Source organism: Corythoichthys intestinalis, chromosome 10 (genome assembly GCF_030265065.1).
Source record: "Corythoichthys intestinalis isolate RoL2023-P3 chromosome 10, ASM3026506v1, whole genome shotgun sequence".
Lineage (NCBI taxonomy): Eukaryota > Metazoa > Chordata > Actinopteri > Syngnathiformes > Syngnathidae > Corythoichthys > Corythoichthys intestinalis.
Genome location: NC_080404.1, coordinates 41,393,832 through 41,410,463, shown reverse-complemented (window position 1 = coordinate 41,410,463; position 16,632 = coordinate 41,393,832). Strand labels below are relative to the sequence as shown.

Sequence of the window (16,632 nt, the reverse complement as noted above, 5' to 3'; positions counted from 1 at the left end):
TCCCATGTCGACGGGGAAAGTATGTCACGTGGTTAGGTCCTTGTTTTGATGACGTAGTCATTCATGGCCGTGCTGCACTGCCTCGTAGTTCGCCTGACATCGGTTCTCAAGTTTAGCGGTCACATCGATATGGTCGTGAGAGAATACTAGACCACAACTAAAATAAACATGTTTATTATTTTCGGTAGTGCACGGTTTGTAACAAAGAGATAGATAACCCGAAATGATCACGAATGAGTAGTCTTTTTCTCGGTAGTAGCTTAGTAGCTGGCGACTTGCGTCAACACAAAGGCCTTGGTAGCTTGTTCAGCGATTGCCCGTCCCTGATTTTACGGGCTTTTCGTTTTTATGTTAATTTTTCGAATTCAGTCATTGTTTGTTCTAATACGACATCTAAAGGACCCCACCCGTTTTTCGGTAATGGCGGACGAAGAGGCGGTGGTCTTGCAGCAGAATCTCGACAGGTAAGTAGTACTTTCGCTAGCACGCTAATGGAAACTACGTTGTGTGTTGTGCAGAATAAAATCACTCTTAGGATCGTAGGAATTCATAATTAGTTATGATAGTTGATATTTTAAGTGTTTTGACCAATATTGTGGTTCACATTGAAACACTAACTTGCACCGGTCATTCTTTCACTTTTAGTTTTAGTCAATATTTTTGCTAGTCAAATTTGAAAGGGTACGACTCATAATAAAAAACATGTTATTCTTAAAAGATAAATGTTAGTATAAGTTATTATAATTTGATATTAAAACCCCTCTTAATGTTTTCGTTTTAATAAAATTATATAATTAGTTTACTTTTTTTTTTTTTTTTTTTAAATTTCAAACAGTAACATACACACATGATACAAACTGTGCAAGACAAACATCAAAACCTACATGAGAAAAGAGAAAAAAAAAAAGACAACAAATAACTGAGGCACTTTGTACATAGTGTAGTACTCGTGAGTCGTGGCAGAATGCTATCACAAACATAAGGCACTTCAATTGCCGTATTCACAACAACATTATTACAAAAAAATACAAACATTAAGAGTCAGCCAATGACAGATCCCTGAGATATTGTAGTGTGCAAATACTCTTCTTGTTCTTCATATGTTTAAGCGTAACTATATAAGACTCAAAGTCCAAAAGAAATAGTCGAAAATATGGCTCAGACCTTGAAAATTTCACCTTGTGCAAGTAAAATTTACCAAGCAGCAACATCAAATTAACTACAAATGATAAAGGTTTAACATCACATTTAAACCCTACAATTAACACACTTAGTTCAATGACAAGCGTATGGCCAGTTTTTACACCAAAAAAATGCACAAGATCTTTCCAGAATGCAGTTGTCACAGGACAGAAGTAAAAAAGATGTATAAGTGTCTCTGGTTCAGATTTACAGAAAGAGCACTTATCGTCAATGTCCATGAATTTGGCAATCACACTATTGCAGGGATAGATATTGTGGAGTATTTTGAATTGTAGTTCTCTTATTTTATTTGAAATGCAAAATTGAAAGGGGCACAACCAAGCTTTTCGCCAGTTAACCACATCAAAAAATGAATTCCAAAACGATTTTCCTCTAGGATAAATTTTTTCGTAACTATGGAGAACATTTGTAATATGCTTGTTTGTACATTTTTTATTAAGAATATCAACTCCCGCAATTGTCAGAGATGGTATTTGAAGCTTATTTTTCTGATATGTAAGATGACATTTCATCAATTCAGCTATACCTTGAGGAATAGCTTTCACAACAGAGTTGTATTCCTGAAACTTCAGAGGAAAAGATTTCTCTTTCATGAAGTTTTCATAAGTATAAACACTACCCTTATTATCAAACATATCTGAGATATAAATTATACCCCTGTCTATCCAACCTTTATTGTATAGTGTTTTACACCGAATAGTAATATTTGAATTGTTCCAGATTATTTCTTTATGCGGTGAGAAGTTATGAACATGACACAATTTCCAAGCTAATAAAGCTTGCTGATAAAATTTTGATAATTTTACAGGTAACTTTGCCACAACAAAATTGCATTTCAAGAGAAAATCTAAACCACCCACAATTCTAAATACATTGTGTGGAATAAAATTCCAGAGTGACTTCGGTCTTTCCGTACATTTCTTAAGCCATTTAATTTTGAAAGTGGATATAATTAGTTTACTAGTAGGTCGCCATTGTTGTTGACGACGCAATGTATTCTGGGTGGGGACGTCACTTGGCGGCGGCGCCGGGCTACCACAGTATCACTCTGTAGCTACATAAACATGTCGTCAGTTCTGCCCTTCCAATTTGAACCCGAACGGAAAAGTGATAAGCAGGACAGCACTGTTGCTATTTCACTAAACGAACAACAAAATCAATGGCGTACTGCAAGCAACACGTCACTTCCGCTCATTAATATTCATGACATTAGCTACTGTTGCTAAGGGGGGGACACGTCACCGTTTGTCCCTAATATGAAATGAATTGAAATCGTGTACGAAGAAGATGTTTACAACGCTAAACCTACTAATTCTCTCCAAATATGATCTCCCTGGTGCCAAATTCACAGGCAAAGATGTGGAAGAACATAAAAATGTTTAGTTAAAGGCTGAAAAAGACGAAAAAAACGCACCGACCTAAGCATAGCCTTAGTTTTTTTTTTTTATATCAACGCGACTGAAAATGACATTCTCCTGTTTCAACAAGCTATCCTTTACCACCAGCCCTGTCTTTCTTATGTATTATATTCTCTGGTTGTCCTACGTCTCTGACCGGTCTTGGGGGTAATTTAGTTAGTTTTGTGTAGCGATCGCAAATGCTACTCAGTGACAGCCAACGAACACTTTAAATGTTTTCATTGAAAACAAATCTTAATTCTATAATTTATTTACACTTCCCCCTTACTAAACTTGTTTTTTTTTTTTACAACAGAAAAAGTAACTGGCAGTCAGGTACCATTTTAATTCTTTTCAGGTCATTCATTGTCAGACAGAAGCAGCACGGCACAACGTCACGCTAAAAAAATAAGTTAACAATATCAAAATGGCTTACCTCTTTGTCCTCTGAAAGACCATGCCAACCCAACAAAATGTTTTCTGCATATGAAATGTGAATGGATTCACCGAGCTGTCTTTAAAAGTCCGCGCAAGTTGATTCATTCTTACACATTTTTTCCTCCGAGTTTTTGGTTTTGGGAAACATATGAAGAAAACATCCTTCGTAAGTCGTAATGTCTAGTGTGGTTTCTACAACTTCCAAAAAAGCAATGTGTGATCGGCATGTTCGTTTTTGAAAGATTCCTGGAGAAAAGTAGCACAATTAACATAGTTTCTATGCGAGGGCGGGTCTATAATGTCCCACTTCTACTTTACTTCCGCTTTACTATGCGACGTCACGGTCTAAAAGTAGCATGCGTGCGGTACGCCACGAAATAAAGGTCTCCAGCGGGATTCGAACCCAGGTTTACCGTGCGACAGTTGAGTGCGTAGACGACAGGACTTATGATTTTCCTTATAAAGCAATGGCAACCCACATGCGTTGTCTGCCTCTGTGCGGTAAAACCTGAAAGGGAAACGCAACTGAAAAGAAAGTGGAGATGGCTTGACCACGGAATTAGAAAACGCGGCTCACTCCAAACAGCAATAGACAACAATAACGTCGGGATTGCGTAAAATGGTTTATTGAACACAGAAAAACCACGCGATCGCGAAAAGGGAGACACGAAAAGGGTCCCTGACAATTAAAAAATTACCCGAGGGAAGACCGCCGTGAGAGGCAGACAAAAGAAAAAAAACAAGGCAATGATGCAACGAGCAACGAAGGGATATACAAACTGTTAAATAGCAGCAAGTCAATCTCTTGGCAAGCCGCCTAGGATCGGTTTGAAGATATTGCTGATGAGCTGGAATGGATGCAGGTACGATGTTGGAAACCCATCCCACAGCTCTGTAACAAAACAATCTGACCAGCAGCAGAACGTGACAAAATCATGCCAGTTTTCATACTAGCTTCACTTGATAGCTAGCATAGCTATTCTCCCAGTCCAGCCCAACCGCGTCAACACCCCCAACGTGCTTTGCGCGTGTAAAACTTGGTGCCATCCATAGGTACATGTACTAAATATTATAGATTTATAATTATAATTTTTTAATAACTCAATGGCAATAATATATGTGTTTCTAATATCATATTTTAGTAAACAAGAACAACTGTAGCTTATTAGAGCCTACAATTCTTAGTCCGAAGTTCTGGTAACGAAGACTAAACCTAAAGCTGGGTGCCACTGTTGTACATAAAATTTACTGCATATCCATTAAAAACACATTAAAAAATAAACAAAGGAAAACATTTGTTTCCACCATTTTTTTGTAACGGACGTATATCTTGAAGCCGTGACCCTGGTCACATTTGAAAAGGTGATAGCAAGATGTACATTGTGTTTCTCTAAGACTTTTGTCTTTTGCCACAATCACTGACAAGCATAAGAGTCACTACAACAACTCTTATCTTGGCCTACTTTGAATAGTCAGGTGACATTTGCAATTAGATTTTGCACAACTAGATGGTAAGGAAGATTTTGCTAGACGGTTCACAGTCTTCTTGCCTTACTATTATATTAACTGCTTATGATTATTCTTTTGCTCTGTCTCTTTTGCAATGGCCATATAAATATTTACTTTACATGCTTGCGGTGGTATTTTTTACAGATACTGAAGCAATATCACAGGAAATAAAAACTTGTGCAGTACAAAGGCCTAACACGATAAGTACCATATCGACTTATCATCCGGTCTTTAAAATGGCGAACAATTTTTTTTTTTCAGAGTGCGATAAATGACTGCACGTTTTTTAACATTCACATTCACTTGATAATTTGCCTATGACGTAAGGCTGCAAGCCTGCAACTAACGAATTTTTTTTTTTTTTTTTTTAATAATCGGTTAATAAAACAATCAGTTAATGGGATAAATGTCACTTTTTTCAATTACCTTAAAAATCTAACTTGAATTTTTTAAGGCATGTTGTAAGTCTCATTGAAGAGAAAATGGATGACTATATCCTTCAAAATGAATAGTTTGTTACAGCTTCCTGACTACACAAATCAGACAAATAAAGAAAGTGCTGATTGACATTTTTTTTCTTGTGGGCCAAATGCTAATATAAATTGTGTTAATGACGAATGTATTTTCTTTGAACAAAAAAACAAACAAACAACAAAACCGAATAAGGAGGAGGCAGACTATAATGAATCAGTTTTCTTTATCAAACAATTGTTCATAAATACAATCCAAATCCAGTTTCAGAGCACACTCTCTCTTGTGTGACAATTTACAGTTTGAATGGGTGTTTGTGTTGAAAGGAGACTCCTAAGCTGTTATATGAATGGGTTTATGTGTGTGGTTTCTTAATAAAAAGAAATGAGACAACTTAACTATCCAACAATAACTCAAGCGCTAATATGCGTTTCCAAAACACAATACAACTGGACACTTAAGACACTGATTAGCACAATAGCTAACTAGCTTAACGCTCCGTGCTAAGTAGTAACGTCTCATTAAAAAAAGAATACAAACAATACAATTGGCTTCATTTACTCACCTCTGATGGAGGCACACTGGATCTAACGCCACATAAGACAATTTAACTCTTGATGCTTTGTAATATTATTGATTCAGCAACCCAACCTGAGTGTAGCAGACCAGCAGTGAACTCTCTCTCTCTTGCTCTAATCACTAGCGCACGCACGGAGCATCACATCACAACAAAACAAGGACCAAAACGGGACTGCTCATAGCTGCTGGCAAAAATCGATTATCAAATCCGTCGGCAACTAATTTATTAATTGATTTAATCGACTAGTTGTTGCAGCCTTACTACCACGTATCTTTCTGCTTCATATCTCTTCCTGCCATCTCATCTCAATTGAGAAGGACTGCACCTGTGGCAGCTTGGTGTGAATGGGTGCGAGGCAACCCATTCAATATGTATGTGTGAGGGGGCTTTTCGGCGAAGTGAGGGGTGGGGCCGAAAATAGAAACTTAAAAGCAGAGGGGCAGGCTGTGTCGGCGGACGGATACACAGGAATCACAACAAGGCCGAGGATACCTTGTTAATGTTAATGTGCTTTTTTTTTTTTTTTTTAAAGTTTCGCGAGCTCTGAGACACTCGAAAAATGGCGCTCACACCTTTCTTTGCCAAGCTAAACAATACCTCGATGCGCGTTTGTGTGAATATGTAGTTCACAAATTACAAAGCCATTCAACTTCTCACTTAAACCAATAAAAATCTTTGCACGGCTATTGTAATCTCCTAAACTTCCTGAAATAGGAAAAGTCACTGTTTTCTTGTGCAACAATGAAAAATAAATGCACTGGTGCTTGGAAGTCAAATAAATATGCTTGCTGCAGTCCACTATGGAGGTAGATTTGTGTCTTTATTATTCAATCAAAAAAAAAGTTGCTTCAATCGAATAAAAAGTTGCTTCAATCAAAATATATATTTTCAATCTAAGAAAAAGTCACTTGAAAAATGTGTTTGAATGCCCCAAAAAATTTGAATCTCAAAAAAATATATTTGAAAACTATTTTTCTTTGATTGAATTTTTTTTAAAATTTAAGTCAAGTTTTTTTTTTTTGATTGAAACAACATTTTTGATTGAAGTCGTGTAATTTTGCGTTTGGACCACATTTTGGCTAGGACATTTGTGTCTTTATTATTCAATCAAAAAATAAGTTGCTTCAAACAAAAAAATATATATATATTTAAACGAAAAATCACTTCAATCAAAAATTTTAAAAATTCAAGCGAAGAAAAAAAGCTTTGAATGTGAAAAAATATTTGAGACTCAGAAATTCGCATTTGAACACTTTATTTTTCATTCAAACTGTTTTCTTTGAAGCAATCCTTTTTGTATTTGAGCCATATTAGGGGTAGGACATTTGTGTCTTAATATATTCAATCCCAATAAAAGTTGCTTTAATAATAAAACTATTTTTAATCAAAGAAAAAAATCATTTGCAAAATTTTTTTTTTGGAAAATATATATATATTTTTTATTGAAGTGTCACTTTTTTTGAAAAGCAAAAAGTATTAAAATCTTTTTTTTTTAAGTGGAAAAAGTTTTGAACGCACTTTTTTTTTTTTAAGTGGAAAAAGTTTTGAACGCACTTTTTTTCGATTGGATCATTTTGACACAAAGATTCAACTTCAAGCTAGTTCCGGTGTGTTTGAGTGGCAGGTGACTACGCCAATGGCATAAAAGTATGACACAAGAATAATGGCCACCAGGGCTCCATCCAGCCATCGGACTGCTGGAGTCCAAGCCGAATATAGGGCACTGGTTCAAATGCGAATTTCTGAGTCTTAAATATTTTTTCACATTCAAACCTTTTTTTCTATGATTGAATTTTTGTTTTATTTTTGAGTGAAGTGATTTTTCTTATGAAAATATATATATATATTTTTGAAGCAGCTTATTTTTTCATTGAATAATAAAGACACAAATGTCCTAGCCAAAATGTGGTCCAAACGCAAAATTACATGACTTCAACCAAAAATGTTGTTTCAATCAAAAAAAAAAAAACAAACAAAAAAAAAAATTCAAAGAAAAATAGTTTTCAAATATATTTTTGGGAGTTTCAAATTTATTTTTGCATTCAAACATTTTTTTTTGATTGAAGTGACTTTTTCTTCGATTGAAAATATATATTTTGATTGAAGCAACTTTTTTTTTTTTTTGATTGAATAATAAAGACACAAATCTACCTCCATAGTCCACCCGCTTTTCACTTCCTGACACCGTGTATGTCAGCATACGAGGGTCCTCCTGTTTTACGCTTGCCGCGGGGTGCTTTTGACACTGGGCTGCCGACAGTTGCCACGTTTACATGGAGCCAAATATTCCGATTACAATCGGAATATTTGTTCAAACCGAATAAATGTGTTCCATATAAACACCTCATTCGGAATGAACAGGCCCAAACCGAATGGAATTTCATTCCGATTCAAAGGGGTGGAATATTCCTTTTCCCAAACCGATTAGAAGTAAAATTATATCATGTAAACAGGGAAGCGGAATGGTGTCTGGTTGCGTTCTTTCTGCACATGCTCCGTACTGACGTGGTGACGTCACTTTGTGACGTAAGTAACGTCACTTGCAACATGGCTTCCAAGCACAGCGCACCTAATTGGAGTCTGGCGGAAAGATTGTATTTAATTCAAACTTTAAAGAATTGAATATAATTGCTCGCTTAGACGGCGTAAAACGAGGAACAGTGATCTATTTAAAAAAGTTCACGAGAGGTTAGGGCTGGGCGATATGGCCTTAAGTACGTATCACGATAAATTGAGCAGATTTACCTCGATAACGATAAATGACGATAAATTCGCCCAAGCAAACTGTTATATAATTTGAAAATTTGAATCAATGCATGGAATACAAATTAACAGTTTTTCGTTAAATTTATTTACCAGCTTTCAATTTAACAATTGCACATGCAGTCTAAACATTAAGTATTAAAAAAAAATCTTGTAAACAATAAGAATTCTTGTGTGAACATTTATAACAGCTTGTATGACTTGAAAAATACCATCACTTGAATTTCATTAAATTCATTCCGCATTGTTATACACTAGATAGTGGCATACGTTTAGATATTTAGAATAGATACAAATACGACACATCCACCTGCCCCCCAGAAATTATACTTAATTTAAAAAAAAATGTTTTACAAACCTTTCCTTTCTTTTATTCGGCTCAATTATTTACATCTTATGATTTTGGAAATCCTTACAGTATGCAATAAATAATACTCCTGTTCCCAAGCACTGTGCTTACTGTACTGTAATTTTTACAAAAAATAAACAATACATAGTTACTCCCCGTTATCTAGGACGAGCCACTTACAAGACTAGCACTGTCGTGTATTACAAATACTGCTTTGAACACATCTTCACAGACAAAAGCAATGACACAGGCTTAAAGAGGTCAACTTTAATTGTGTAAATCACACTTAATGACGACACGATCCCCTGGTTGAAATAGACGACATCCACTTAATTCTATTGGATATGTAATGCTGAGGCAATTTGTCAACTTTACTTTTAAAAAGAAACGTGCACTGTTTATCCAGTAGATGGGGCTCTTGCAGTGTGTCAAACAGTGATTCAATTTAGGGCAATTGTCTTAAAAGTGGTTCATTGTTTCAGAAAGCCTCGGTTTTTCCATCTCTATCTGGAACCCGTCAAGAGTTTACTTAATGTCGGGTGAAAGTTTGGCGAAGCTAACTTAAGCCCGACTTCATCCCGTTTACTTGTAGCGTTAGCCGCTAGCGTTAGCTGCTAGCGTTAGCCTACCGGGCTTCTGTTTGATTGGCTTCCTGAAAACCATGTGACTCCAAACGTAAGCACACTGTCTGCTTTCTTAAAGGGGAATGAACATAGCCGAACAACACAGAGTCAAAGCGGGATGAAAAGACTATATTTTCTTCTTTTATTAAATTACCGAATTTACCGACATGGTCAAAATTACGTCGGTCATCGTGAAGAATTTCGGTAATGGTAAATTTTCGGTTTACCGCCCTGCTCTACGAGAGGTTACACGAAGCCGGAATAGACCGGAGCATTGACCAGATTAGAAACCGGTGGAAAACCGGCTACTACAAGGCAAAAGAGCAAAACAGCAGAAGCGGATACGACCCCACAAACACAACAAGTGAGTTAAAGTTAAAACAGCAGCACTCCGACGATCGATCTCCATGTTTTGCAACATGACGCTTTGTTTTGATTAATCTGCGCATGTCAGACGGCAGTTGTCAAACGTCCTTTCGGAATAAAGGCAGTCACATGTAAACAGAATTGATGAAGTGACATGTAAACAGCTGATCTGAAATTTCCATTCGGAATGATTTGAATCGGTATGAATAAAAGTCAGCATGTAAACATGGCTAGTGTGAAACAGCCTTGATTGAGAGAGAAAGAGGGGTACGAATTTCTTTAAGCGACAGTCCCCCATTTCCAGCCGTTTGAGACGGCCATGATGCAAAGACAAGTTTACATTATATATGTTGTATATGAAATATATAGCTTTCACAAATCAACTAAAGGTAAAATTGCTACGTGATTGTGTTGTAAAATGATTCCATATGCCTAAAAAATACTTGATAACCCCCTTTAAGGGCAACAATGTTACAGCCTGCAAAATATTGCACCATTTTCAGCATAACCCAGTACTGAATCATCAAAGTACATTATTAAAATGATAAACGACCTGACAGTGTGCGAGCGTGTGATGCAATGTCATATAGTTTTTCCTGCTTGCTGCTTTAGTTATAGATCCTGGGCAAGTAAAATGAAAATCATAAAATGCCCTATTAGAATGATGCATTAACTCTTTCTGTGCTACTAACAATGATGCAGCTCTTTTCATCCTTCTTCTGGGAATTTAAATGAGTTTAATAATAGTAGACGTCCAATCCATTTTAACCAGGAGGGTGGCAGTGAATAAACATTTCCCGCCAATGACAACCGATGAGTTAATGAAACAAATGTTGACATACTCTTGTTTTGCTTTGTTTTACTTGGCTCTTTACAGCCAAGTCAGCATTATAAATGTGGATCTGTTCTAAATTTCCCTACCTGGTTCGATCAAGGTTTATCTGTAAACAGACTATAAAAAAAAAAAAAAACTGAGAAAAACTTACATACATATACAGTATTACACATACATCAAGATAGAAGCCAATGTGTTTTCACCATTATCATTAGTAGAGCTGGGAATCTTTGGGCACCTAACGATTCGATTACGATTACGATTCAGAGGCTCCGATTCGATTATAAAACGATTATTGATGCACCCCACTCCTTTTTTTATTTATTTGTATTTTTTAAAATTTGTTTTGTACATTAGTTCCAAAATTGTTCAAAAATCCTCTCAGGCTAAACCAAACTACTATTTCAGTATCAAGTTAACATATAGCAGTAAACAAATATACAAAAATAACAGTAAATAAAAAACTCCAGTCCCCATTCTATATCAGCAGCTTTAAACTACTTTCAATTAATTTAATGTTGTGAATCAACCGTTAAAGTTGTTAAAATTGCTCCTGTTATTCCATAATTTCTCTTTTGTCTACTTTCAACATGTGAAAGTGTTAAAACTATTTTAAAGATAGATTCAAGTCAATATTTTACCGATTTAGGAGTATTTTAGATAAAAAGTTAATTAGGTTCGCTTGGAAGGTTCGCAACAACAGCCTTGCAGGGAAGTGTACTGCTTTAAGATGGCGGCCGTTACTAACGCCCGCATCTAGTTTTTTGTAGATGTGCTGGTAACGATACCGAAGCTATAATGCATCTAGTCCTATATAAATGATATCTACCGTAACATAATGTGGCTTGTAGCAGCTTTTCGGCAGCAGTCAGGTATGTTGTTGTTTTTTTTTTTATCTCGTGGCATGAGTTGAGCTAGAGCCGTGAGTTGAGCATTGGCGTTACCCGAGGGGCCGGGTAATGAGAAGCATGATGTTTAGCTACTCTCGCTCCGTCCCTAATTGCGTACCGAAGACCGCGCGGCGCGCTGAGTGTGTCGTACTTCTGCTTTACTTGGCATATTTCAATAATCGGAATTTGGATGTTTGTGAATCGTTCTCGAATCTTCCACGGGCGAATCGCGAATAATCTAAGAATTGGAAATTTTGCACACCTCTAATCATTAGTGTCTCATTTAGAGCTGGGAATCTTTGGGCACCTAACGATTCGATTACGATTCAGAGGCTCCGATTCGATTATAAAACGATTATTGATGCACCCCCCTCCCTTTTGTTGTTGTTGTTGTTGTTGTTGTTTTTTTTTTTTTAAAGTTTTGTACATTAGTTCCAAAATTGTTCAAAAATACTCTCAGGGTAAACCAAACTACTATTTCAGTATCAAGTTAACATATAGCAGTAAACAAATATACAAAAATAACAGATAAAAAAACTCCAGTCCCCATTCTGTATCAGCAGCTTTAAACTACATTCAATTAATTTAATGTTGTGAATCAACCGTTAAAGTTGTTAAAATTGCTCCCGTTATTCCATAATTTCCCTTTTGTCTGCTTTCGACATGTGAAAGTTTTAAAACTATTTTAAAGATAGATTTAAGTCAATATTTTACCGATTTAGGAGTACTTTAGATAAAAAGTTAATTAGGTTTGCTTGGAAGGTTCGCTACAACAGCCTTGCATGGAAGTGTACTGCTTTAAGATGGCGGCTGTTTACTAACGTCCGCATCTAGCTTTTTGTAGCTGTGCTGCTAACACTACCGAATCTATATTGCATCTAGCCCTATATAAATGATATCTACCGTAACATTATGTGGCTGTACTTTGTAGCAGCTTTTCGGCAGCAGTCAGGTATGTTGTTGTGTTTTTTTATCTCGTGACATGAGTTGAGCTAGAGCCGTGAGTTGAGCATTGGCATTACCCGAGGGGCCGGGTAATGAGAAGCATGATGTTTAGCTACTCTCGCTCTGTTCCGTCCCGAAGACCGCGCGGCGCGCTGAGTGTGTTGTACTTCCACTTTACTTGGCATATTTCAATAATCGGAATTTGGATGTTTGTGAATCGTTCTCGAATCTTCCACGGCCGAATCGCGAATAATCTATGAATCGGAAATTTTGCACACCTCTAGTCTCATTTACCCAAGGGGTGTGCCTTCTTAGGCACCCGACAATTTGATTCGATTACGATTCAGGGTGCTACGATTGGATTATTGAACAATGATCACGGTATTGACGATGATCTTGATTATCACGATTATCGATGCATCATACATTACTAATTAATGAAGTAGCCAAACATATTTATGTCCATTATTTATTTAAAATATCCTGATGATTCAACAGGAACGATGGAAACATGCCAATACAACAAAAACCTGCCCTTAAGCTGCTTTTTTATTATTATTTTTTTTTTTTACTAGAAAGTGCAAAAAATTTAACCATTTTGAAGGCTGTACTTATTTGTCAACATGCCTAAACAACACACAGCTGACCTTGAGATGCTCTTTTTCTCAAGAAGGTGCAAAAACATTAGCTGTTTCAAAGGCATTACTTACCCCTCTCAACAATACAATAAAATGTACACTGGTGGAATGAATCCCACATTTTCAGGAAACAAACAAAGTGTCTTTTGAAATAAGAATTCTTTTAACCAATATACTTTTTTTTGCAGATTTCTGTACTGTTTTGAATGTTTGTAGTGTTACCGCTGTACTTAATCCTGGTTTTAAATGTTCTGCATCTTGAGTAACTTTTGTACACCACCAAACAACGCACAAATTGACATGGAAAAATATGTTAGCGAAGTCGCTAATTAGCATAGCGCTCGGCGCTTACTAGTAACATCTCAAAAACAACAACAATAAAAGCTAAACAGTACAAGAAGGTTCGTGTACTCACCTCTGATAGACTGACACGGGACTTAGCAAAACACTACGGACTGTTTCCAATTAACACGACTTGAACCTACTACTGGACAACTGAAAGAGAAGGAGCAACGAACTATCTCTCTTCTCCTCTCGCTGTAAAAAATAACTTGCGCACAGAAGAGGACCCAAGCGCCGGGTCTCTGCCTGTCTCATACACAAATTTATTTTCGAGTCTTTTGAACAGGAGTAAATCTCTCGCTCAGTAATAGGAGTGGGAACCTCTTGTTACCTCTTGAAAAGATACGCTTTTCGATAAAAGCGCACGATAACGATAATAATAATAATAATAATAATAATAATAATAATGCATTTTATTTGTAACGCAGTTTACATTTGAAAAACAAATCTCAAAGTGCACATTGGCAAAAAAAGAAAATAATAAATAAAATGCAAAAGACTAAGAATAAAACAGTAAAAGCAAAACAGACACAAGCACAGATAAAATCAGATACCAATCAGATAAAAGTAATACAGTCAAATAAAATTAGCTAGAATAAGCTTTTTTAAAAAGGTGAGTTTTTAGTCCTTTTTTAAATGCATCCACCGTCTGCGGGGCTCTGAGATGGTCTGGGAGGGCGATACAACGATGATCTGACGATACGGCGATACAACGATTATCGATACATTGGTCAGGAAATCATTCTAGGATATTCTTCAAACAACTAATGAACAGGAAAAACAAGCTTCTGTTGTGAATTAGAATGAGTCTGCCATCCCTCCCACTTCAAACGGATTGAACGTCTGTGGCCTTCAGTGGCAGGCCATGAGGTAATTTTGGGGCATTTAAGGTCATTTACCTGTTGATCTTCAGTTACTTCCTGTTGATTTTGAGGTATTTTATGGGTCACTTCCTGTTTATTTTGAGTTACAGAACAAGAAGTGACCTGGGAATCACCCAAATGAATAGGCAGTGACTCAAACTCAATAGGAAATGACCTGTAAATGCCCTAAAAATTGGACACAATGACTGTGAATGCTCTGGTTTCGAATGAACGAACGTTCCCGGTCTAAATGGATTGGGCGTCGAGCACCGTCAATGCAGCCTTAGAGTTAACTGAGACACCATTATGGTGGAAGATTTTGGTAGCAAATTGTTGGTTCATTTTTATTTATTTATTTTTTGATATTGACACCTTTTTAAAACGATATCTCGATTTTTGGCAGGAGCATATCGATAACCGTTTTGGATACAAAGTAACACGATATATCACCATTTTGGTATTTTGTCACACCCCTACTCAGTAACTTCAGCTGCATCCATCATAACGTTGTGTGTGCGTCCATTAGAGGTGTCCGGGCGGCAGACGTGTTTTGAGTTTTATTCCGCTACTAGCGGCTGTCATAAAGTTATCAGGGAAAATTTGCGTTTTTGAACATTTGTGAATTGTAATCGAATCGTCACGTGTCGAATCTCGATGCATCTTATAATCGATTTTTTGGCACGCCGTTAATGGACACATGCTTTTACTGGAGTTCTCTTCACCTATGTGGAGGCAAAAGGTGAGCAAGTGTCAATTTCCACTTGTAGGATTGCATTTAGCTGGTGGTTTATTAAAATCCTGTCCTGCTGTGGAGCTAGGTTACCTGAATAGGAGCTAATGAATCTGTTGGAGCACGTTTTGTAACTCGCCCCTTGCCTGTCTGCGCTGTGCATTCTTGAGACTTTTTCACTCAGCCTTTCCATTCCAGTATTCTTACAAGTGACATTAATTGCTTACCTCACGCGATCTTAAAACTTCTCTAAGCCCTTTGGATCTATTCATGTGGACATTTCAAATGTTTCAAACATCGTCATCCCGCTGACAGACAACTCAAAAAAAGGGTACCGTATTTTTAGGACTATAAGTCGCACCTGAGTATAAGTCGCACCAGCCATAAAATGCCCAACGAAGAGGAAAAAAACATATATATGTCGCGCCGGAGTATAAGTCGCATTTTTGGGGGTACTTGATAAAATCCAACACATAGAACGGACATGTTATCTTGAAAGGCAATTTAACACAAAAATACAGTAGAGAACAACATGCTGATTAAGTGTACAGTATGATGTTACATGATGCATGAACAACGAAATGCGAATATACTGTCCTCACCAGGACGCTACGGCTCGGTCCTGGCTATACAGCGAGCTAAACTCCCCAATGACGATGGACATACGTATAATTTGCTGAATTAATTTCATCCTCGATACCAAACAGGTTCGCATCAACGTAAATAAATGATAATTAGGTGCTATTACAGCAACGACACAAACTGTTAGCATGTGTTTGCTAGCATTAGCATATAGTTAAAACAACCACACAACTGGCTGTAAGTGTCCGATCGCGGGTGGAAAAAGCACAACAACAACAGAAAAGATGATACTCACAGGCGTTGCCTCTGTAGAGATATTTTACAAGCATAAACAATGAACGTAGGTTTGCAGCCGTGTCTCTCTCTCTCTCGCCCACTCGCTCAGAGACGCTGCGTATCTATCCGTCTTCTTCTGGCGTTTGAGCGCTCTTCTTCGTGTAAACAAGTGCGAGTGCGCCCCCACATGGGCGTGAAAGTACCACAAACTAAAAGCATGCATTTCAATATAAAAAAGTCAATAATACAATTGAACACACATTGCCAAAGGCAGAACGTGAACGTGACCATTAGAGCTGTCCCGACTAGTCGACATAGTCGACGTCATCGATGACGTAAATCCGTCGACGAGCACAACATCCCGTCGACGGTTAATGAAGGGTTAAAAAAATATATGCGTGGAAAGTTAGAATGTCGGATGCTCTGTTTGCAAGCGGGGAAAGCGGCACAAAGCCAAAAAAAGCGCACCAGAGTGTCCAAAACATTGCCTTATTTCAAAGAAACAAAGGAGAGTACACTCTTCTGTCCTTTCTCTTCAATGCCAAGCTTGGCTGCACGTCGGCCGTGAATAAACACCTCAAGCGCCTTCACGCAGTTTGTAATTTTTTTTCTTTCATTTTTTGTACACCAGAGGGTGCTGTCGCCTTACTAAATAATAATGTTTCATTGACAATGGGCCTATAAGTGCTATTAGTATTGTTCTTAATGCTAATTGAAAGGTTTATTTCATGTTATGGTTTATTTTATGGTATAGAAAATTATATAAGGTTAAAAGGTCATAAATATATACAGTATATACAGTGATTGCACTCAAGGGAGAGATTGTCAGTGA

The 16,632-nt window shown here is 37.0% G+C and overlaps 1 protein-coding gene across 1 annotated transcript in view; it reads left to right on the top strand.

Annotated features, from left to right (window-relative positions):
- The first annotated feature begins 50 nt into the window (after nt 1-50).
- The window catches only part of marchf5 (membrane-associated ring finger (C3HC4) 5), a 48,213-nt gene continuing 31,631 nt past the window's right edge, over nt 51-16,632 (top strand). Inside the window, exon 1 of the mRNA XM_057848455.1 lies at nt 51-464. Coding sequence (XP_057704438.1) covers nt 349-464 — 116 coding nt within the window. The 5' untranslated portion in view covers nt 51-348. The remainder of the gene's footprint in view (nt 465-16,632) is intronic.